Source organism: Diadema antillarum, unplaced genomic scaffold (genome assembly GCF_040938485.1).
Source record: "Diadema antillarum isolate AM-2024a unplaced genomic scaffold, OU_Dant_1.0 seq00000503_RagTag, whole genome shotgun sequence".
NCBI lineage: Eukaryota > Metazoa > Echinodermata > Echinoidea > Diadematoida > Diadematidae > Diadema > Diadema antillarum.
In genome coordinates this window covers 1,080,001-1,105,813 of record NW_027271460.1, presented here as the reverse complement: position 1 = coordinate 1,105,813, position 25,813 = coordinate 1,080,001, and the positions used below count along the sequence as shown (strand labels likewise).

The window sequence follows — 25,813 nt, the reverse complement described above, 5'->3', positions numbered from 1 at the left end:
ACCGCAGAGCTGTTCGAGGACGCCGACCAGCGTGGCGGTTTTTTAATCAGATTTGGCTATGAAATTACGAAGTCTGTTAATTTTCAAGACTCCGTTAGTCTTATCAATTCTTATCTCTTTTCAGTGAAAAAAAATTAACCAAATCATTCCCCCTGACGAGATGTAAGAAAAAAAAATGTGGTTTACTTTTCAATCAGAGCTTAATTCATGATCTTTTTTACGTCACATCATTCAAGTGAGATGGCAGGAGCGCTGTAGAGCAGAGCAGAACCCGGGCTCAGGTCATACTAGAAGTGATGCGATGACATTTTACCATCTACCACGCTTCTTTATCGCCACTTTGGGCTAGATGTGCTCATTGTCATTGCACATTGTTAAACGTGAAAAAGGAGTGTCGAAATGGCGGGGACGTAAGTACAAATTAATCGTTGCTCTTGCCATTTGGACGATTTCAAGCTGGTAACCTCGGAACAGCTCATTTCCGTTTGTAGAATATAGATATTTCATCAACTCTAGGACTCGTTAATCTGTTAGGTATATATCATTTGTAATTATCAGCAAGGTATCACGTGGAATGGGCTACCATTAGTCAGTCCCATATACTGAATTATATGTGTGTTATTTCAGCCTGTCGGATGTTATTTGCAGGATGTCTATGGAACACTAACGTTACAGTTACAGAAATTGTTAATTAGTAATCCAGTATGGACTCTTCCAAGCGACCACGTGTTTAGGGCTTGATGAGACAATGCACAGTGAGGAACATTGCAGTGTTGGGTGAGGCCTGACGCCGTGACCTACCCACTCCAGACAGACAGACATTTCGATTTATTTTTTAGGGTTTCTTAGATCCAACGTTAGTATTCAAGTAGGCCTAGCGGCGACCAGCCCGAACGCAAAGTATTATAACTGTGTGAAGGAACGACTCGGGGTTAGGTTTACTACTAACAAGGGTTAGATCTACTACTACAACTAGTAGTAGACCATGTATTCCTCCCGCCAGCCGCTTGTACTTTGACAGCATGATCCTGGGTTTTAGGGGTCTAAACTATTTGGGGCTTCTAACTTCAGCACAGGCATAGATATGGACTATGGAAAGCCAAAATGGTTTCACACTAACCCTAACCCTAACCCTAAAAGGCCTAACCGTATAACCCTAACCCTATAACCCTAACCCTGACCCTAACCCTAACCCTATTTGGCTTTCCATGGTCCGTATCTATGCCTGTGCTGAAGTTAGAAGCCCAAAATAATTTAGACCCCTAAAACCCAGGATAGCCTGGTCATGATGGTAGGCAATGCAATGGTAATTCCGGACACTATGATATCTCTGCATAATAATGGCATTTATACACGGATACGCACGGACTTCGAAGACTAGCCATGCACACGCCCCGAGCTGAAATCGCCAAAAATGGGGCACTATTACCAGGGTATACTAGAAATGCTTAGAAATTCACATTTCACCTCAGATTTAGAAGAAGATGCCAATTTATCGCAAGATTTTATCATGCAAATTGTTTTAAAAGTTCGATCATCACTGATCATGTTAGACCTTTCACCGTCCAATACGAAATTTGGCTTTTGAGCCTCATTTGCCGTTTTTCTCTTTGTTGTCTGCTCAGTACTAATATGTGTACAGTGAATCATGGGTACCAGTACTTGTATGATTGTGAGTATGAATAGTCATTCTGGTGCATGAATAAGGCATGAAAGATGTTGATTATTCTATTACAAAAATCTTGTCTGCAATTAATGCAATTTTGCACTGTGGTGAGGACTATGTACATGTAGCATTATTTTTGCTTGTAATTTCATTCTCTGACTGAGTATTGAATTCAGGGTTCCATTTCATAAAACTTGTTATCAGTGATAACTGCTACATTTCTGTGACAAATTTGCTCTCAGCCAATCAGATGCAAGGATTTCCGTAGCTTGTAACAACTATCACAACTTGTCACTGATAACAATTTTTGTGAAACGGGGCCCAGAGCAACAAAAGAATTTTTTTCAGTACCGTAGGTACCAGTAATACAAGCCTTTCTTTGTATGGAATATGACATACTTTCATTGACCTGTCTCATTTATTCATTCAGGAATAGCAGCACACAGAGTACAACAAAAATTCCCACAGTCTTATGGGCCCAGAGAGAAGACTGTCTGCTCCTTACTATAGAAGTTCCAAAAGCAGTAGAAGAGGACATAACGTTTGAACCAGAAAAGTAAGTGGACTCATCTCAACGTAGACTGAAAATATCTCAGCAAGAATATCTATTTCCTGACATCTGTGGTAGTTTGTTTAGAAGCACAACCAATTTAATGTGCTAACTGTGATAAATGCGCAGTAAGGGTCTGGGGCTGCAAAGCACAAAGGTGGTGGTGGGGGGGGGGGGGGGTGGTGCTGATTACTGCGTCTGGGTCGAGCCCCTGAAAGTTAAATTTGAGCTAAACAAGGTGTTGAATTCTATTTAAAGTGTCATGTGATAACATGACCCTGTTGTATTCTTCACAGTAACATTTTGATCAACACAGGATAGCAGATAAATTTTGTTGATTTACAATCTTCTGATGTCATGAAAGTTTTATTTGTTGTGTATTACATTATAAAAGATATAGAGAAAAAGGTTAAATAAAGACATGTCATTAGTACACTTATGAAGCTACTAGTATGACATTTTCCCTTACCTAATCAGGATATATTTCAAGATGTGTACAGTGTAGTTGAAATGGATTAGCTGTTTGTGTATTTGTTGTTGTGATTTTTTGATTTTTTTTTTTTTTTTTTTTTTTTTTGGGGGGGGGGGGGGGCAGGGGCTCTCTGCTTGTCCTCTCTCAAAGCTTGGTGATGCATGCTACTAGCAGGCCTGTCTCTTGTGTGATTGAACGGATGATATAGTTTTGGTTTGGGTTAGATGGAGCTTCAGGTTGAACTTTTTGTGAGATTTAATTGAGAAAAGTATGAAATTTTAAAGAACATACAATTTTGAAAGGAATTTCAAGTTTATGTGATGAAAATCAAGTTTGAAATGGCTGAGATATAGAAAAAAAAAAGTAAACCATTATACCCAAATTTTATTAGGACCTCTTTTTTTCTAGATATCTCGGCCTTTTCAAACCCAATTTTTTTTTCAAATAAACTTTCAATTCCTCATGCAATTGTATGCTCGTTTATATTTCATAATGAGTAGTGTCTTATTATCTCACAAAAACTTAAAACGTGAAACTCAATCTCGAGCAGAACTATACCATCCTTTTAAGTTAAACATTAGCAATCTCTACTTAGTCGTCATGTCATTATATGTCCGTAGATAAGCCTTGTAATATAAAAACCCATTATCTTATAATCTAAACTTGATCTTATATTTTTCTCCTGTCTCGTTTCATTGTTTACAGAGTGATGTAAACAATCTTTGTCAGGGCATAATGACCATCATTTTGCCTCTGATATAGATTCTGCCAGGATCAAAATCTCATGCCCCATTTCACTACATTTTACTCCACTGGCTTGCCACTATTAGATTTAATTTAATTAAAGCAGTTTTGAGTGGCCTCCTGTCCTACTTATTCTCTTAGCAAATACATGCGTTTATCTTGTTTTTATGCAAGTGCAGTCCTCAAGGAAACCATTCGAAAGATCTCACATTTCAGTATAATCCACTTTGGCACAAGCAAAAAAGTAGTCTTTTTTTTTTCCAGATGTCCCTCAATTATGCATTCGAGCTTTTTTTCCCCCCTATCATTATAACATGGTCGCATTTGTTTACTATTTCTCTTATATTTTGCTTGTATTCTTAGAGTGCACTTAAAGTGTAAAGGAGGACTAGAGAATGAACAGTATGAACTAGAATTTGAGTTCCATAAAGACATCAGTCCAAAGGTAAGTGTCCAATGGGGTGTTGCAAGAAAGTTGCAATCAATTGCAAATAATTGCTAATTTTGAAACAACCATTCTGATTGGCTCAGGGTCTGCCCTATTAAGAAGACATGCATGCAACAATGATTTTGATTGGCCAGTGACAATCAGTTGCAAGTTGCAATTGATTGCAACTTTCTTGCAACACCCCACAAGACTGTACTCTACATAGAATATTAGAATTTCTTGTTTTACAATGATTGTTTCCATTAGTGCACTGGTATCACAGTAACCAAACTGTTGTTACTCTTCCAATATTGTAGAAAGATGATTTGGTCTATAGATGAAAGAGTTACGGTACTTAGGAAAGAATATTTTTGGTTATAATGATGAACTTTGTGTATATTCTGAGTCATGACCATGGCTTCTATAGTTGAATAAAGTCATGACCTTTCTGTCATCAAAACATTCTCTTCAGTTTGAATGTGAAAGAGCAAAAAACATATGAAATGAAGTATTGTCCTTGTTTTAGTTTTTGCCCAAAATATCTTTTCACTTGCTACGAGCTTTTATGTTTTCCATAGACCTGTAGTTTACAACTGTAGAACAAACCTCCAAGTAATAATCAGCAATCACAGCAGTTACACCTAAATAAGTTGCTAATTGTCTTCCCCATGGTATACTTGGTTTATGCATGCACATGGGCACTTCCAAGTTGTAACTTCTAGTTGGTTTGGTTTGTTTTGGTTTATTTTTTAATTTTCTTTCTCCAAATACAATTAACAAATGAAAACAAAGTGATACAGAGTGTGCCAAAAAAGGAGAGTTTAACATACAAATGAATACAAGAAAATGCCAATTTCATAACAACATCAGTCTCTAATAACATACACTGTATAAATCAAAACAACATATGAAGGCATACCGTATTTATGAACAAAGGAGAAATCAATACAGGGGACCTTCATCATAAGCAGAGCTTCACATGTACTTGTTTTACTCCAGGGCTTCATTTTAACTCATCGCTACTGACTTTATTATTATTATTATTGAATTTGAACAGACCTCAAAATACAAGATCCAAGGTAGACACATTGACATGCTGGTTAAGAAGAAGGAATCAGGTCCATATTGGCCGAGGCTCACCAAGGAATCAAAAAAGGTTTGTTGACGAAATGCCCAAACATGCTGCGTAGTATCACATGGAGCAATATGTCTTGGTGCATCCTGATCTGTATATTTCAAACTACCGGTACTCTTTTGAATCCTTTGGTATTTTGTTAATTAGTTGTCATGTATGTCACATACCATGGTAAATCACATTTCATTCATTTTGTGCTGTAATTGTAACTTGTGGTATCATTTATGTGTACCATAACTCTGGAAAATTGGATTCTACAATTTTATATCATATGAAGATATTTTACATTTTAGTGGGTGCAATTCAGTGCTGATCCCTTGCATTTCAGCTATATTTTTCCCTGTCAGCATGATAATGACATTCAAAAAGGTCCAAGTATGGAAGGGATATGTCAGAATTAATGGTGTTGAGTCCATTTTGATATGTTAAATGCATACCTTTGATAATCAAATTAAATCTTGTAAAAATGTACTTAGGTGTGTGCAGAAGCAGATCCATAGCCCAGTCCGTAATTCACAATGCATCAGAGCATTCAGTTTTCATCATACTGTAAAGTGGAAATGACGGTTGTGTCATTTAAGATGTCCAGAAGACATGTAATGCTTGAAAAGAATGATGCAAGCAGTCTGAAATTCAGTGTTTCTCATCACAGCAAACATGGTTTGTGTGATGTCTTTTATGTGATAATGAATGTTTTGTGTTTATGGCATTTTATACCGTAAAAGCCCTTATTTTTGCATTCAGGTATTTTCACGAATGAGGAGGTTACAGACATTTTTGCCATTTTTCACAATTTTTGTTTTGAGGCTATTGCAAGTGCTATAATGGCAGTGCCAATCTGTTCGCAATATTTTTGCATGTTGTTAAATTAGTGGCCCAAACTTGATCAGGAATTTGAAAAAAATAACAGCTTTTACCGTAGCGAATGGTCATAAATGTGATGGTACAAGATTTTGCAAGAGATCACTGATAAGGCACCCTATTTGAGGTAAAGCTGTGCCTTATTGAGTGTCTCATCTTTCACAGAGTTTGAAGTCTTGTTCCATTGCATGAATAAAGACCATACAACATAATGATTATTCATGTAATCCTCATTAATGGTGCTTTCCAGTACAATTTGTACATCCACCTGACAGCAAGCCTGGTATTTGGCAGTGTTATTAAACAGAAAAAAAAATGTTAGTGCATTCGATACACCACAATGAAATGGATGCTTCCCAAAATGTTGATCGATTGACAAACTATTCTGGTCACTTGATCTCCCTAAGGGTGGGATTTCACGGAGCATGCGAACGATTTGCGAAGGACGCGAATGACAAAATCCAACGTTCGGAAAAGTTTTTCTCCGAATGTGTTCCGACAATGAAGCCGAAAACTATTGTTGCGCAATTTGTGCGAAGTTTCCATGACGTTTGTGCGAATGTCGTGTGTATCATTGGTAAACTACAGCATGTTACATACACGAAGAACACGCGACGGAAATGCGAACAACGAAAAATTTCCAATAATCATGGGAGAAAATGTACCCAAGGAGAGGTGGAAGCTGTCTTGAGTTGAGTTTTTTTTTTCATTCCTCTATTTCTCCTTTCATTTTCTCTCATTTCTCTACCTTGTGCTTGCCTACATTCTTTTTCCTAATACCTATCTCCACTAGTAAAGCATTTGATTTTTTTTTTCAGTTCCTCCAACACATAATCTCTATAGTTCAAATGAAATTTTACATACTTAAGATTAATTTTAAGTGTATTCTTCGATTTTTTGGGGGGTATATCAAACATTTCTTTCTCTTTGCTAGTCTTTAATTTCTTTTGTTACTATAGTTGTTAATAATTCTTTGATGTTTAGATGTATGCTACGATTTTTATCTGTAGAAAACATATACAGTAAGTCATACATCCCCCAAACGTGCGCTAAACGTTCGCGAGAATGTCTCAAAAGGTACGCGAACAGTTTGCGATTACATCATAAAATGATCGGAAAAACTTCGCAGATTTCGCCAAACATACGCGAGACATTCTCCAAAGTTTCGGAGTCTGTTTGGGGTTTCACGAACATTTTGCGAACATCGCGCGTGTCTTGCGAAGGTCTTGCGCCTATGACGAGGCTTTAAAGACACTTTCGAGAACAATTCACGAGCAAATTACGACCAAGTGTGCGGAAAAGGTTCGCAAAAATTTTCAAACTTTTTTGAAATTATCGCCGAAGTAAAAACGACATTCGCGAACAACTGACGACGCTTCCGAACCCTCACGTTCGTTTGGCGAACTTTTGCAGACTAAAATACGAATGATGGATTTTGCCATTCGCGTCCTTTGCAAATCTTTCGCGTGCTCCGTGAAATCCCACCTTATGCAGTTGGGTATTCATTGTTTGAATACGAGTTCCATAAATTGCTATGTTGGGCAAACTGGTGCATTATGTCGCTTTGAATCGAGTGATGTGCCTAACCAACTGAGAAAAATGAAAGGTCATTTGTACTTATGTGCGCATGACCAATCTCCGAACTGGCTTTTATCTCAGTGAATTTAAAAACCAACCTGTCTCTCAGTACAAATGACCTTTTTCTGCTCATGCTCAAACTGGAACCCTGAACTGGCTTACTCTTTGTCTGTTTGTCAGTGTGTCTGTTTCTAACTGGTCTTCTCTCATTCTCCTCGTGTCCCAGCAACATTGGCTGCGCACAGACTTCAGCCGATGGAAGGACGAGGATGAGTCAGATGATGAGTTTGGAGGCGGTGATGATAGGGGTCTGAATGAGGTGAGGAGAAATGTCCTCTAGACCAGTGCAAGTTGAGGGAAAGTAAACAGTATTCTTGGTGTGTTACACATTTCTTATTTTGCGCAAATATCATTGTCATTCATAGGTTCACCGTGTGATAAGTACATATTGTCAATGTTTTATTATTTCAAAAAAAAAGTGAGGCCCTAATATTCATGATAATTTGCTTATAACATTCACCAAAGTTAAATTTCATGTCAACAATGTTACCAAAATTTCACTTCACTACAGCCAGGCAAGTCATGAGCTATTCAAGAGATTTGTACATGAAATGTAGATTCACTGGGAAAAATAGTTCATGAAGTAGTACAAAAAATAGTGAATGCTCACAAGTGTAACAGTACAAGATTTCACACAAGATGAAAGACAGAGGTGCTCTATTCCTTGAATGAGGGGAAGTTGAGTTGAATAGTGTACCTGGAGTGAAGACCGTTCATTATTTGTTTTTCAATACAACATCTCATGCATAAGCAGATGTGGTCCTGACAGATTCTTGAATTTACAAGCAAATGGCGATGAGTGGCACAGTTAACTCACAGTCAGTTGTGTGCGGTTGAAGTTGTTGACAGTAAGACTAGTGACTATTAAATGTGCAACTGTAACTAATTGAGTGCGCGCTTCAAGTATTTGTTTATTGCGACATCAGAGCCATACATGTACATTGGAACAAAACTTTTTGTACAAGTTAATCAAGAGTTAAACACAGGAGTTAACCCGTTGACTACAGGAACCGGGTGCCCCCTGTTTTGAAGCAATGGGAATTCGAGTAATCTCGGAAGCAATGGGTTAATTGAAATTGGTGACATCAGCTGTGCAATATCCATTTTGCTCAAATGAAATTTGACAGCTGAGGGATGGAGCATGCAATGATATACAAATGATGCACAGGATAGAGTGTGTTAGTGTAGGCGTGGTGCACTCGAGGGTATTTACAATTGTGAAACATGCACGAGGCGAAGCCGAGTGCATGTTGCACTACATTGTAAATACCCGAGAGTGAGCTACGCCTCCACTAACGCCACGAAATAATCCTGTGCATCATTTGTTTTATAAAATGGGTCGAAAATTCGAAAACTAACATCATTTTTCAGCGTTTTTCACGTACCTTTGTGGGTCAAGACGTCCGAAGATGTTCGTCCCAAACATTTACGCACGTCGCACTCGCGGAAGTCCCGCACATACAGTATAAGTAACGCTATTATGGGGGGTTGGGTTTCCGGACACTTAAGTTCCCGCATGAAAACTTACTTATTTTACATAGAATATGCACCCTTTACCTTAAAGACTTGATATAGACTCCTCATATAGGCCTACTAGACAACATACTCTGAAAATGGCGTGAGAATTAACCTGCTAAATCGTTGGATTTGCTCTTCAAAGTGACTCCATGTACGCGTCCGGTCCCATAACGCTTGGTCTACTGTACTGTACAAAGTGTACGTATAGTAGAGTATACGTACGTACGCCACACATGTTATGCACAAGGGAAGACAGGCCGGCCGGCCGGCAGCCCGAACTAGAAGTTGTTTACAGGATTGACAGCGCGTATGCATGCAATTCATCAAAGGAGCCGCCGCGCGCACAGACGATCGGCAATCTACCATAGGATTACAGGCAGTGCAATTGTACTGAAGTAAAGGAAGGAGGTGTGTCTCATTTCAGCGCTTCCTATTGGCTACATTCTTGAACCCATTTTATAATACTTTTTAACTGCATGTCACATAATGAGCAATCTACCAGTCAGATGCAGTCAACCTTGCTGAAGTTAACCTTGCATAACTCAAAGGTCTTGTCAGGTCCTTTTCTGTCTGTATTTTATTAGTTTTTTATCCCTCATATGTCAAATCTTCTCAAAGTTGAGGCTATTTTTTACAGCCCAAATAGATTTGACTTGGGTAAGCTTCTTTTTTTAGGTGTTATATAAACGATGTGATGCGTGGTTAGTTGATAACGTATGTAATTTGTCTTGACTCTCCCGTACAGATGTTAGCCAACATGGGGAACATGGGTGACATGGGTGGCATGGGCGGCATGGGCGGCATGGGCATGGGTGACATGGGGTCGATGGGAGAGACTGGCGGCGGGGAGTCAGACGACAGCGATGATGAAGGTAAGTAGCGGCGGCAGGCCTCACGGCGATCTCGTGGCATTATGGGCAAGTCTGACGGTTCCATGACATTTGCTGCTGCGACAATAGCTCCCATTAAATATCTGCATTCTCAGCCAAACATAAATTCTACCCACAAACATAACCCTAACCCTGTTCCTAATCCTCACATCGAGCTAAACCTAAATCCCTATCACAACCCTAACCCCAACCCCTAAGTCCTTGGAGAAAATAAGACTGGAGCAGGTGTCACTGGAGCAAATGTCATGTCACCAGTCTGACACAGATAGTGTGCTTGTGGTAGCAAGTCTGGGGGAATTGTGACATCATACTACAGAGCATTTCAATCAGGGTAGCTCCTTTAATACAAGAATGAAGCTCCAATATTTTTAGTTGTCAGCTGCCTTGTGTACTATTGCAGAGGAAGTGTTTATTTTGCAGTGTGACAATTTATTACCATTGTTTACTGTGATGTTAGTCCCTCAAATAAAAACTAGTGAATATTGTGATTTCTCTATTTCATGTGTAATGAAATGCTATTGCAAACTACACCGTACAGCTGTACATGTATGGATTTCATGTGTTGATAGAAAAATTAACCCATGACCAATAGGAACCAGTGGTGAAGTGAAAAGTTTATAGGGATTTAAAATCTTACCTGGAAAGGGTTAAAACTGAAGTACACCCGGAAAATTAGTGAAGATTTGAGCGAATTCATTTCCAAGAAAAAGAAAGTCATGATTTTCTGAAGTTGTTGTATCACTCTGGGATGTACAATTGTAGCATGTAAGACATTCCACAAAATTTTTCTTTCTTTCTTTTTTTTAATTGATGAGAGGATTTTTTTTTTGGATATTCAGGGAATTGTAAAGAAAATATGTATGAAGCATATATGATTGGAAATTTACTTGATGTGAAATTGTTCATTGTTATAAATTGTTCATAATTTAGGCGACAGCTTTTCAACAGTGACTCTGAAATATGCCATTTTGTTCATACTTAATCCAATTGATCCCTAGTGTTCCAATGCTTGCATGTATGTTCTTTACTCTTATGTTCACTATCCCTTTAGTCAAAACCATGTCATTGATGTAAATTGCGCATTGCCTCAGACCCCATGTTGGTAATTTTGGTGTTGACTTTTCAGCAGTGACCTGCCTCACATAGTGTACATTCCTTGAGCCGTACATTGTATTGCAGAGACTCCAACCCTCCCACTTTCAATGGGAGATCTCCTGCCAAAAGCCCATTTTTTCAAAGTCTCCTGTTCTCCCGCTTGAGATTTAATTTCTCCCGCTTGAAATGATTTCTTACTTAGTGAAAAATAAGCCTTAGATAGCATGAGATAACATCTAGAACCCTAGAGCTGGACCCCAGCCATAAGGAACTTCGCGCTTTGCGCACATCAAGTTGGAGTCTCCTGTTTGCTAGGGGTTTCAGGCGGGAGAATCTCCAGATCAGAAGGTACTTGGGGTTGGAGTCTCTGATTATGACCCTTTTTTGTGTGTGTGTGTGTGTCACATGTTTCCTCTCCACCAATCAGAGATCCCAGAGCTGGAGGACACTGATGGAAAGGAGGGAGAGGGAAGGTCCGAATAACCCACCGGATGAGGGGGCTAGAGAGGGAGAGAGAACATACCGACCATCGTATTATCCAGAAGGAATGTTGTATAAACTCATATCTGCTGGAGGCACAGCCTGTTGTCTGCCAACCCGGTGCCGCCATACAGGCATTCTTCATACTTCCTATCCACATTGTGGTTTTTTTTTTTTCTTTATATTTGTCTGTCCAGTTGGTAATGCTAGCAGAATTGTCTGAAATGGCATGTAGCTCCATGGCTGTACCCCATGCCCATCGCCATATTAATCCTGGGGTGTATCTTTTCTATTTCTCTCCTCATGAAATATCTGGAGAAGTAATATTAAACTATAACCAGAGAAATAAAGTTTTTGGTAGTAAGGGAGCACAAGAAAGAATAGGAAATAGATTCCACTATTAAGACAAAGCACTTTAAAGACATGATCAGAGTATTCACGTACAGGCTGCGTATGATAGTGATTCTGTGATTTTGATATTGCCAGATACGTGTTAAATTTGAAGTTAGCACATGCAATGAAGTGGAAGTTATTCGCTCATAAAAACAGACATGTAAATAGTAATCAAACATTGTCTACTGAAACAGTTTGCAACATCTGATTTGAATGATGTCTCGAGACATACTGGGCAAGTATAATTGTTACTGTACATGTATTCAAAGAAAGTAAATTTTTCATATCATCCCTCCTTTTTAATTATTGGTGGTGTTTGCCATCAGAACGCTGTTGATCATAATAAGGTGTGCTTACCTGCAGTCCTTCAAAAGGAAACAACATGATTTCATATGTTTGTAAAACATGACGTCTTGCTATGGTCAGGTGCAGTATAAATGCATTCCGCAGAGAGATACATTTGTGGGAAGCTGGAGATTTTTTTTCTGGTTTATTGTGCCATCTTTTAAATGGAATGTTTACACTGTTGTGATATTGCATTTTGAAGATTATCTGCTCTAGACAGGATTCAAAGGTCCTTTTAGGTGGTGCCAGTGTGGACATTGCCGTTTTCTTTGTAGCCATGTTTTGTTATGACAAATATACCAATCAGTTACATATTGAAATGTGTAATGGAAAAGAGTTCCCTCCTACAATATTAACAAATATTTTTGAGTACAAGGGGTTGTTGTAATTATCATTTGCAATTAGACATCACCTTTTGTTCTTGACAATGAATAGGCCACCTGTACAAAGATGTGACATCCTGAAGACGCTATGTTACTGCATCACAGTATGTGATTTGTGATGTGTTTTTCATGGACCCTGCTAAACAAACTTTCCTTGTGAATACACTTGTGTGTGTATATATTACAGTGTGTAGCATTTACACAATGTGTAACCTGCATTACGATGAATGAAATGATATACCCTTCCATTTGTCTATATGATGCAAGGTAGCAAAAGAAAATGAGACCGGCATTAGATGCAGTCATGATAGAAGGCACATTGTTTAGGTCGATGCCCACCTTTGCAGTAAGAATTCATTTCTCAATCCACACTGTAGTTAACATTCCAAATTTTCAGAAATGACAGCTACTCTGCAAATCACAAATGACTGATTATAAATCAGGCTTAGTAAGTTGTGTTTTGTTTTGTTTTTTGTTTTTTGTTGTCGTTTTTTTTTGGTCACCTACCGAATATTTTAGCTATTTTTTATGTGCAGATGGCAGCGTTCTAACTGTCGTGTTCAATATTCAGTATACATCAACGGCATGTTTTGTGAAGAAGCATTATACTGTTTGTTTGCGAAGAGTCATCGTTGGTTTTTCGTAGAGCATTTCTTTACATAGTGACATGGTTGTCTTTCATAATGAGGTAAGGTTTTGTTTATAGAATACATGAAACCAAAATTATGACTAACAAACCCCAAATACCAGTTGAAACTTGACTCATGCCTGATCCCGTAAAAGATTTAACTAAACAGACTGAAGTGCACATAGAATCAACTGACGAGAGGACGGTAATTGGGTTACTTCTGTATCCTTTTGATCTTTGTAGAGGGGGAATATGGCCGACATACCATTTATTCAGAAAACTGCAGCTCGTTTCTGTCACATATTTATTAGTTATACAGATATCTTAACTCATTGCTGCTGTGATACACTGTGTGTACATTTAGATGAACCCAGCAGTTCTCTTGTTCAATTTTGTTCTGTTTTGTTTTTGTTTGTTTTTTATCCAGATGTAATTTGTTTCCAAATTGAAGCTGTCTTTTTCAGGAAATTAGGAAGTACATAGCATGGTATAATAATTGTTACATATAAACTGTCCATCCTTCATGAAGGGTTTGTGGTCACTGATTTTTGTCTAGGTGAAAAACAAACTTTCAAAAGAAAAGAAACAATGTGTATATCATGTGATATAAAGAATACCAATACAACCCCTTCTCTGTTCATTTCATGTTTTTTTATCTATCCAGTGAGAGGCAGTTTGGTTTTGCAGTAGAATATATAGATATTTCAGCTAGTGAATGTCTATAAACCGCTAACCTTCATCAGTCAACCCATATCAAAATAAAAATTGTTTATAATCAATGTAACTCACTGTGACCTTTCTTGTACCAGAGGTGGCGTACATTCATTTTCACATGCGTGTGTGACGGGTTGAGATGTACATGCTGATATGTTTTGCAGTTGTGGTCCCTTTGCCAGATTTAGATACAGTATGTTTGAATGTCTGCATACAAATGTTATATTATTTGTTCAAATAGGCTTTGCAATGAAGAGAGTATACAATGTGTATTCTTTTTTGTTTGTGAGGCTGGTTCATACAATGGGCATATAGACAGTGAGTTCCCTGTGAAGAAAGTTCTCCATAGAGTTCAATCATATTTGGAGCGTTTATGGAGATGTTGACTCCACATGTATTAGGATAGCCTCTTTATGTTGGACTCTTCCTTTGGTTTTGTTCTGAAAGTGTTTCAGTGCACAGATGACGCATAATTATTTGGTTAGATATTCCGAACGTGGTAATGATAACTGATGAATGTATTAGTGTGGATGCGTGATGCAGTACTGTTACTGAATTTGAATCATAGAATTTCGAAGTTCTGAGATGTGAGTGGCATTCACTTTTTAATCTGGTTTCCTATCCTCATACTGCGTGCATTTCATTTGATGTTCATTCATGGAAAGAAGTGGGGAAATGCATTGGGTATTTTGTTGTTTTACCCTCCTCCCGCCCCCTGCCCCCCCCCCCTGTTTTTTTTTTTTTATGTTTTATGTTTTTCATAATTTCATGCATAATGTGATAAATGTATTAAAGTAGGAACCAATGATATAAAACGAATGCGTCTGCTAGGCAGGTTTTGTGCTTTGTTTGTCCCTACATGTATAATTACTGAGCTGTTCTTCTGTGTATGGTGTGTGTGTATGTGTGTGTGTGCGTGTTTGTGTGCGTGTGCGTGTGTGTGGGTGGGTGGGTGTGGGTGTGTTATATGCATTTGTGTGGGGACAGTAAACGTATCCTGATTATTGTCAACGTGCATCGGTGCTTCAATTTGGAAATTATTGTCGCATGGGCGGTCCTTGTGGCGTAAGACCGGCAAATCTCATCATCGAAACTGTGAACAAATTCATGGCCGTACTACACAGCGGGAGTCGGTACAGGTATAACATCTTTAAGAGAGCAATGTGGATTTAGTGAAAGCAGCAACATTAGCAGAACACATCAGTTAAAGTTTGAGGAAAATCGGACAATCGATGCAAAAGTTATGAAGTTTTAAAGTTTTGGTGTTGAATCCTCTGGATCAGGCGATTACTAGAGTTCATGACGTCATGTGTGGACAACGATATGAAGAAAATGTAAAGAAAATTCAACATGTTTTCACTTTTCCAGCGTAATGAAAGAGCATTTGACTGTAAACCGCTTTCAGAAAGCACGGGGAATTATTACATGTACATATGTATGACAGTATCAAGTTGATGGAATGTGTAATTTTCATGAAAAAAAATATATATATTTTTGAATTCTTTTTATATAAATCTACAGCTCCAAGTTTAGATTTGTGACGTTAATTTTTGTCCTTGAGCAGAGAAACCAATACTCTGAAAAACCCGTGGCATATAGCAGTTTCACCATAAGAAAGCATGAGTAGGAGGCTCAGATTATTTTGGAAATGTACTAATGTAATTCCCTTACAATACCTCTCTGAGGTCACTTGTGTAGAATCGATGCATGCTTTCTTCTTTTGTTCTGCTTCTTTGACCCAGGGAGGTGAAATCACCTCCTTGCTTGACCCCTCCCCCATGCATTGTTGTGGTGAAGCTGCTATGTCATCGTCCTTGTTCATTGTGATTTGTTATAAATTTTGAAAACATTCTTATTCCTTGTCCCAGTCACTATAAATTCTGAGACTCTGTACCCAGTATAACCAATTGAAAATTGTTCAAATGTCAGTCTGAAAATCAGCCGGAGTTCTTAATTAAGATAACTTGCGCACAGATACTTCAGCGAGTGCTGCCCTCTGCGACAATGATCAAAATCATGAGGTGCAGCAGCTGCTGCGATCTGTACAATGATCAAAATCTTGCTAAGACACAAAGAACTCCCTAAATATTTTGTGCTTATATGCAATTTGTCGCTTTTCACTTTTCAGTACAGAAATGCACTTTACTCGACATACTATAGTGATGTTAGACAACAAATACAGGGCAGCGAATCTGAAGAAAATTCTAATTTAGTGATTTTTTGTGGAAACCAAAAGAAAGTTCACAACTTGTCCCCATTTGATTATCGCCCTCTAGTGGCAGCTATATTACACACGAGAATAACAGAACTCCTGGTCAGAACTGTTAAACTTCCAGTGATTCAGTTTAACTTTATTAAAGTTCAGGCTTAGACTCTAATAAAGATGTTATTTTTTTCAGTCCTCTAGTCTCTGAAATTTAAGAAGTTATGGGTTTTGCCAGAAACTGCCTATCGACATCTCAAGAATCGAGAGCTTTCCACCTCGACTTACTGAGAAAGTCAACTTCATGTTCCCAGACGACATCGAGGGTAAGCACGAACTTATCTAAGTTGTTGATTAAACTGGCTCGCAAAAAGGAAATGTTTAAAAAGATGATATCAACAGCTTTGAGAATATTGTCAGATTGAAGATATATGAGTTAAGGATATGATGTTTTCTATTAAGGGATGGTTCGTATGTAACGTTGGAGCAGGGAGGTGGCATGTTATGCTTCTTTGGATGAAACTAGGACACGCAATTAAGTACTGGCGTCATGCAGTTGTAAAATATACAGTAGATTTGACAATCGCATTCTTCGTGAGTACAGATTGTTAAGCGGCACCATGATTTTAAAGGATTATACATTGTATTCTGATGATGGATAAGATGAAATGTTTCATCACTTTATGGTATTATTTCGACAACATACATGGGAAAAGTTTCAAAGGAAAAATGATACCTCTGTTCATTCAAAGCATAAATCGGAAAAGAAAGGACATTTGTGCTTAGTGGTAGTATTTTTTGCAGGAAAGAAATAGCACCACAAACTTCTGAATTCTATGAAGAAAAAGGATTTGTTCGCACTCCCCCCCCCCTCACACACACTCCAAAATCTTCGAGTGATCCCTGACGTCACTCCAAAATGAGTGAAAATCAGCATTTTCACTCAAAATTCACTCCAATTTCACTCGAAATTCACTTTTTTGTATTCACTCTTCTAAGAGTGAATATTTTCACTCGATTTTTTTCAGAGAGTATATATAACATACAAATACACACATGCGTGCGTGTATCAAGTATCTGCGTATATGCGTTTGTGTGGTTGAGAGAAACACAGACAGACTGACAGACAGACAAACAAACAGATTAGACGAGACATCTCACAAAAAACCACCAGATGGCGGGTACGTGAGGATCGCAGCGGAGCGTCCCCTCCAGACGACGCGTCCCAGACTTCGGCTATCCCCACACTCACCGTCCGGTGTGCCCACAACGACACTCTTCACCCCTCGGATTATCTCCTCTTTCGATTGATGATCATTAGTGATTTCCTCAGCCAGGCGACGGACGCACACCACACCGCACCGAGGCCGATGACAAGTGCGTGAGTGAGACCGTCCTCATCAGGAGTAGAACACACGTGCATTGGGAGCCAGCTTGACGAATGCTCCTGCCATAATTTTCTTCATTTACTTTCCGCCATTGGTGTGTCATCACTATGAAAGCCGCAGGAAGACTTTCGTAGACTGCACATTAATGTAACTGTGTTTGTGCACTTATTCATCAAAGTTTGGCAGATAGTCTGTTTAGAAATACTTAACATTATTGCAATCAGCCAATTTATTTTATTGCCGTTATGTTTGTGACCTGCTTCAGAACTTCCCTTGTTTGCACTCAGTCTTGCGTTAACATTTGAAGGTTTCTTCCGAGTTTCGGTAGATTTCATGACACATTTAGGCGCACTGCGGTTCTTTGTTGGCTTTTAACATACCTTAAGATACGTGCCTTCAAAGAGCTAAGATGTTTCACTGAGATAGACTGTCATTCAGTGGGACAAAGGGATTTAATTCCAAGGGATTTGCTTGCTATCGGAGGATAACGCCGACCATCTCCCCCAAATTTACCGCTGTAAGATCTCATCATCACGTCGTCGCTTTGGTCATCATGATCGTCACTCTCGTCGATCGCCTCGTCGTCCTGGAAGTCGTTTGGATGTTTATACTCGGATTAGCTGGCGGTTTCAACATCGACGAGTCCTCGCCGATCGTGTTCCGCGATCTCGAGGTCGACAGCCGGTTCGGGCAGGCGCTCGCCCTCCACCAGCGGGGCGACGAAACAATGTAAGTTGCTTTTTTTTTTTCGTCCAAGTGACGAGACACTCACGATAGTTTTTGATCGAGTCCCAAACTACCGAACAACTGTTGCTATGAGGAACGAATTATGATGATACATAAGCCACTCAATATAATTCTGTTTAATGATAAGTAATAATGTTATCTGAAATGTTGCCTTCCTTTTCCAGAGTGCCTGGGAAGAAACGAGATTATCACCCCTCACTTTTGCCATTACAATGATATGCTCTGCTAACATTTTTATTGTTATCTTTGGAGAGTGATTCCTTGATACCGAGTGATCAGATCAGCACAACTTTGTGTCGCTCAATTAGTGACAAACATATCTTCTATCACTGAGGATAATTTAAAGTAGCACTTACATGTAATAAATACAAGATGGGGTGAAGAAGTACAATATGATGTCGTACAGCAAATGAGTTGAAGTCTGATACGAAAAAAAACAAACAAGAAAAACAAACTGCAGTTATTTCATTAAGGCATTAGAACCTCGCCCGTTTACTCTGAGGTCCTTATTACCGAATGCGTACTGAAAGAGAAATAAGGACGTATTCTGCTGTCCAGTATTTGTTTAAAGAGGCATATTTCTTTGTGAACTTTCAGATACCAGTGTATAACTATACAGTACATTATCACCACACTCCAAACTCTGAATTTGTATGTTTTGTTTATAAAATAAGGGGGAAGTGTTTTTGCTCTTTGCTCGATCAGGGCCTGCTAATATCTTTGTCTAGGATATCATTATGCATTTTATATGAGTGTCTGGTATATGTTCATAGGAGATAGATCAACAGACAGAGATAGATAAATACGAATGTTAGTAAACGAGTCTAACAGCCAACTGCGCGTGACGTGCGTGACGTGACGTGGGTGACGTGGTAGTTATGTGGAGGAGTAAAGTCAGTATATGGAAATCATCAAGTGGTGAATCTTCTCTCTCGTGTTCTCCTCGAACACAGCGTGTCTCCTGTTTATATATCTTTATTTTGTCAATACCATCGTCATCCAATATAATTATCTGTCCTCATCATCCTAGCAAGAGAAAAGAAAATCAGTTCATAGTTCTCTGATAACCCAGAGACTGTTCCTTCATCGATGATCCTTTATTCCCATTCTATTTTCTCATCTCCATCGCGTTTTGTTTTGCTTTTGTTTTTAATAGTGATGAAATGCGCATCATTTAATGCATTCTGTAAACAATGTTTTTTGTATTGGACGAATGGTGTGATGATCATGGCCATTCAGTGATCATATCGTCCATGTGACTGTTGTCATTTATTTATTTATGTATTTATTTATTTATTTATACATGTGTTTATTCATTTATTTATTTATTTATCTATCTATTCATTTATCTATTTATTCATTTATCTATTTATTCATTTATTTGTTTAGAATCTATTTTTCTTACAGGCGTCCATAGAGTAAATGGGGCGAGGTCCCAACGCCTTCTCTTCTTTACATCATCCTCCAGGGTTGGCCTATTCAGTTGCAATTATGACCTGCGTACTTTATTATATCAAAACTAAAACTAACCCTAGTATGTAGTGCATCATGACGTTACAATAGTAGCCCGCACCAACGGAAATGTAAGAGCAATGTAACCCTACCCCAGAAAGAATAAACAACAACAACAACAACAATAACAGAGTAACAGACAAAAAAACAAACAAACAAATAAACAAAAGATAAAAAGAACAGCAACAAAATAAAAAAGTGCAGTTTGCCAAGAGAAGACACACACACACACACACACACACACACACACACACACACACACACACACGCACACACACAAGAAAACTTAATCGAAGTGACAGGCGAAAGAGCGGTGCGAGTCTTATTGAGGCACGTAGGCAGTTGAGGTCATTACCCTCGCACAACTCCATTTGAAAATCAGAATTGAAACGTCATCACTTCCAGCGCTCTCTTGCTCTCTCACCAACCCCGCCCAACGACCTCCTCGCCCCGCCCAACGTCAAATGCATGTCCACCTCCCTTCATCACAATGTGTATTTTCACAAGTCTCTAATGACCTCTGACAGCCCTATTTTAATGATATTATACAGTAACCCACTTTTGCAAGGTTTCTCCTTGCACCATATTTCGTCCGGAGGTAAGTGATGAGGGGCGTAAGGGAAGCTTCCCATAGTCGGCATTGCGTTGCTACACCGTTCACTTATGTGGCACGTCTTATATGATTTGGATTGCTGAAGTAATTTTCCTTTGCTAATGACCTCACTGAATTCTTGGCATGTTTGCCTGCATAAAGCAGTAATTTCAAGCGTTGGGATATCCGTTTCTACTTGATATCACATACAGTCATCAAGCGAGTATTTGCAAAGTTGCGAAGTCTTAACTAAGAAAAGTACTTCAAAAGTGTTTCAAATTGTCATATGCCAAAGTAAAGAATTAGGGAAACCTGCCTGAAAAAACAACAACAACAACAACAACAACACTCGAAACAAAACAAAACAAAACAAATTCCCTGAGAGTGCGCTCAACTCATAAAAGGTCATTATGAATTATCGGCATTCAACAAAATTGATAAATGGTTGCAGACCCTCACCCTTCATATAATGAGTGTGCAATGTTTAATGCGATACATGATTTATATGATAAGCACACACACACACACACACACACACACACACACACACACACACACACACACACACACATACTAATCAAAATATTGTATTCTGCTTGAGGTTCTTAAATGCATATGAGTAGACTAGAATGATCCAACATGTCCAAACACCGTCGGAGAGATAGGAATACCATCTTTAGGGCTTTCGATTATATAGATTATAGGGTTATAAATGGTGTGGGGACTTAGAATTCATCAACATCGTTACTGTTTTTATTTATTTCCTAGCAAAAATAAAACGTTATAAGCAATTCAGCAGTTTTTTACTTCATTCTTTTTTCGACGAGTCCTTTTTTTTTTCTTAGAATTAGTGATAACGACAACAAGTCACCGCGACTGTGAGACTAGATAGTTCCTTTTCCTTTGTTATGATCCCAGTGGAGGCGAAAGTAAACGCTGTTAAAATCATTACGGAATTGGGATTTGATGGCGGATTTGCGAAACTGGGGTATATTACAACCTTGAACTTCCCACCTCTTTTTTGAAAAAGAAAAAAAAAAGAAATGGGCGCAAGGAAAGCGTCAACACGATCATGAGTCCAACTTTGACTCACGACTGTCAATCTCCTTCCGAGAATGAAATTGTTGAGTAAGCGTTTGCATATCAATACATGATCATCCTTGGAGCGTCTTGATATTTGGCTGTGGAGAAAATCTGGTTGATTGCCCATCCATGTATCTCGCTATATACCATAATTCATCTGTTTACACACAATTATCAATAGCATTTGAAATGGTCATATTGAACTTGTCATGTCGATTACCTTTGCTGCATCTATCCTGCCCGCTCCTGAAAACATTACAAATACAAACTGTATGACTCATTCACTGCTAAAATTATCGCTCTAACATTCATCTGTTAATATCGTGTCACAGTTAAACTCTAAGAAAAAATAGGTTCACCTTTGCACCTTTACCTGCGGCACAATATTGTAGAGCACCCTTTGGATGCAATTTTGCACCTTTTCAGACCAGAAAGGTGCAAAGATTGGTCTGAAAGGTGCAAAGCTGCACCCGTAAAGGTGCTACAATTATTATGTCACACGGAAATGTGCAAAGATTAAACTGATATTCCTAGACTGTACGTTGAACAAATAAATCGAAATGAATCTGCGCTTGGAGCAGTATTATTATAGAAACATGGATATTTTCACAGGACAAATAACTCCAATTAACTACATAACAGCAGTACGTATAGTACATGACGGTAACTTGCCCCTACATCGACTAAAAGAATCAAGGAGCACATCCGTAACATTCAAGAGTGGCGATTAACACAAAGGTCAAGCAAGACAGTGAAGAGACGACTACATGCTCAAGCACAACACAAGATAATCATTGGTTAGGCATCAGTGAAAAAGAAATTGATAGCATACAGAGAATCGCATCACTGGCTACAAAACATCGCTTTCCAAGATAACCTGATAATACCATTATGCGTTGGCTTCATTGATCATTAAATTCTGACAACTTTAAACATTCTGAAAATCCTCTCTTCACTCCCGTTTTTCGGTATATCTTTCTTTTTTTTTTTCTTGCTGGATACTGCTGAAATTGAAATTACAATGTATTAGCATTAAAATCCCGAGTTTTTGCAATAACTTGTTCGCGAGACCCTATCACTTCGATGGAGTTTGCGGCCGCAAGGAAGTGAGGGAAATTATACCTCTTTGCTTTCGCGATGTGCAAAGAAGCTCATCCACGGCGAGGAAAAATCACGCATCTCCAGATTAAATCTCATCCTTTATGTGTTTAGATGCTTACCGCTTGTTCCTCTCTCTATCATTTCTTCCTTTTGCTCGTCTGTCCCTCCTTCGAATCTGCTACATTTTTTACCCAGTTGAGACATTCTCTCGGCATGTCTGCCTTTTTCTCTTTCCCTCGTCTTTTGAGCTTGTTTTGTTATTCATCGTTGTGCAAATCTCGTGCTCGTTTTATGTTTATCGCTGTAACCGCCCTTAAGTCCTGCATACTATATATATATATAAAACGATATACCTTCTCCTTTTCTTGTGTTTTTTTTTTGACATTTTCGAACAAACCTTTCCGTGTGTTTTCATATTGAATTACTTGAATATGTGTTCTCCCTCTGTATAGTTTGTGCTTATTAAGTAATACTCTATTCTCCATGCATGAATACACCTTGAATTTTCTGTGCATCTTCTAAGATACATCTGTGCGATGATTTGCATTACGTTGATGCAATTTGAAAAAAAGAGCATATTACTTCTTTTGTTATCAATCTTGATCCTCTTTTGAGAAATATTCATTCTTGTTTCTTCAAAATCGTCCTGTTGTTAACATTTCATTTCTTCACCTTAACTTTTCCGTTAGCGTCTCCTTATTCGTCTCCTTCAATCTTTTAGTTATAATAAGCAATTTGCATATTTATCACTTTCATCCTTTTCCGTGTACATGGTCTATATCTCATATCTTTCTAATTTTCCCTTTTTCTCCTCTTCTCTCCCTTCCTCCACAGCCACCTGTTCCTTCCCTTCATCATCTTCACCTCATTTAACTCCTCATTCATCTTGACCTTAATCCCTTACCCCGTCTAAGATTCCTTTACCCCCATCTCTCCCCCTCTCCTCCCTGCACCTCATTCTCACTGCCTTTGTTTGGCGGCTCAAACTCAGACAGTGCAGGACGCTGTGTAATTCCACAGTGGTCAACATATCGTGTAATTAGATTCCCACTCATCCCATTCACCTGTCTTATGACTCTCAATCACATAGACTATGGGAAGTGGGGAATATCGCTGCCCGTGTTTAGCTGGTTAATTACGTAATTAACATCGTCTTATTGGGTTAGCTCATTTAAAGGAAAGAGCTAAAGGGGGGTAATGGGCCACTTTCAGGAGAGGACGTAAAAACAAGAGCTTGGGTGAAACTGATAAGACTAAGAAGTCGTGGCATCTTCTCTTCAGCTAGCCCTCTGAAGAGGAGTGACTGCATATAGAGTGTTCTGTGACGAATCTTAAGAACGATTCGAGCGTCTTCATGGGATGGTATAAATTGGTTGAGGTGAGGATTCAGATTTTAACGGTTTACGAGGTACAGTACTTAGAAACCCCTTCATGAAATATTAACGCGCATAAAACAAAATCTACGAGGATTTCAAAGTTTATTTGATGAATATCGGTTTTGAAATGGCTGAGATATCCAAAAATAAAGTAAAGCAAAGCGATCCACATAAGGACCCACCTTTTGTTAGGATTGCTTTGTGTTCGATATTTCAGCCATTTCAAAAATCTATTTTAATCAAAGAAACTTGGAATACCTCTTAGAAAATTATATGCTCTTTCATATTATTTTCATGAAAGGTTTCTCATTATCTAAAAAAGAAATCATCGTCAAAATGAGTTGGGAACCTGAACCCCCATTTCAACCAAATCTTTTCCATCCCTATAATGTTAAGTCTTTGAAAGTAACTGGTGTTATCTTGCCCGTATTTGCCATGGTCATTACAGACAAGTGACTGGGGGAAGGGGGCAAGGGGCACCCCACGCCCCCCCCCCCCCCCCCCCCCCCAATGGTACAGGTGTATTTTGCAAGAGCCGGTGTGATGATGCTGTCATTGATTAACATAATCCAATTCTCTTCAAGCATACATGTTCGTGGTGGCTAGAATCAAGAGCATTGGACTTTTTGTTATTCAAGAATACATGAAATATACAATACAAAACGTGTGTACATTAAGTTTCTGGACTCCCTGTTAAGTTATGTTGATCATGTCATGTCATATCTACCATTGGATTCTAACAACTGCCCGTTGCATGCATTTTTAAAAAGAGCGAACAATCAAAAAGACATGTTTTGTTCACTACCCTTCTAATACATAAAGTATATATATATATATATGTATAGATTGGTAAAATTAAGAAGAAAAAAAAAACAGCATTTACAATTTATTCTCGACGAACTATGTTCAGTGGATTAATCCCCTTGGGGCAGTGAAAAGCGTAGAGGTTTGGACATTTTTAGGTTGAAATAATCTAAAGAAAACCGTTCGGTGTATTCTAACTTACATATGAATTCGAACTGATGTAGGGCAAACGTACGTACAAAACTGACTGGATGACAATTTCATCATCGTGTGTAAATTTAGGATATGTAGGACAATCGCTGTATCTACATTAGTTTTAAGTTTGTGTCCTTGACCTGTTCTATGATAATATGTACAGTCAGACTGAACCTCGTTACGCGAGAAACTCGTGCTAATAATCGCCACTTTCAATTGCAGTTACTATGGCAACGCGCAGATATTTTGAAATAGACCGTGACCGGGTCTGTCTCTGTGATATTTCCTTAAACAGCCAGATTTTATCATCGTATCTTATTAAAACAAAAAACAGAAGCAAATATGCCATGCAACATTGGTTAAAAGAATTTGTCAATTCTCAGCGCAGTTTAGAGTTTAAGTTCATGATACGTCTGTTTTTGCGGCAAAGACAGACTTTAAGAGAGACGTAATCGATAGGACTGATTCCGAGACGAGGTCAATGAGGTAATAGAGAGCCTCGTCCGTCAAGACATGCTTCGTGGTACAATAAGCGGGACAGTTCTGCTTGGAGATCGGAACTTATTTATATTCCTGTCACTGTCACCCGCTTGTAAACACGACACCTTCATACTCCAAACTGCCATCTCCGCTACAGATACCATTTAGATTGATTCTTCAATTTTCATATTTGTCTTCTGTTTTGATACTACCTGATACCACAGCTTTTGGAACCGGTCCTAACGTGCATTTAAGGAAGAATGCAGTGCAAATGCATGTTCGACTTGTATTGATTCATAATGATATACCCTCATCACTTACAGTACATGACCAAACAAATATTTACATTTGTGCCAAATTATTTCATTCTAATGTTTCTGCTGTTTTTCTTCC

General features: G+C 38.6%; 2 protein-coding genes across 2 annotated transcripts in view; both read left to right on the top strand.

The window, feature by feature from the left end:
• The first annotated feature begins 366 nt into the window (after nucleotides 1–366).
• LOC139733899 (uncharacterized) lies at nucleotides 367–14,242 on the top strand. Its single transcript, XM_071644709.1, has 7 exons — nucleotides 367–410; nucleotides 2,097–2,222; nucleotides 3,796–3,877; nucleotides 4,917–5,015; nucleotides 7,660–7,752; nucleotides 9,757–9,883; nucleotides 11,424–14,242. The coding sequence occupies exons 1-7, from the start codon at nucleotides 400–402 to the stop codon at nucleotides 11,477–11,479; spliced, it is 594 nt and encodes a 197-aa protein (XP_071500810.1). The 5' UTR covers nucleotides 367–399; the 3' UTR covers nucleotides 11,480–14,242.
• A 3,841-nt stretch (nucleotides 14,243–18,083) lies between these two features.
• LOC139733909 (integrin alpha-PS2-like) overlaps nucleotides 18,084–25,813 on the top strand; it is a 48,458-nt gene continuing 40,728 nt past the window's right edge. The window contains exon 1 of the mRNA XM_071644718.1: nucleotides 18,084–18,259. Within this exon, the coding sequence (XP_071500819.1) occupies nucleotides 18,084–18,259 (176 nt within the window). The remainder of the gene's footprint in view (nucleotides 18,260–25,813) is intronic.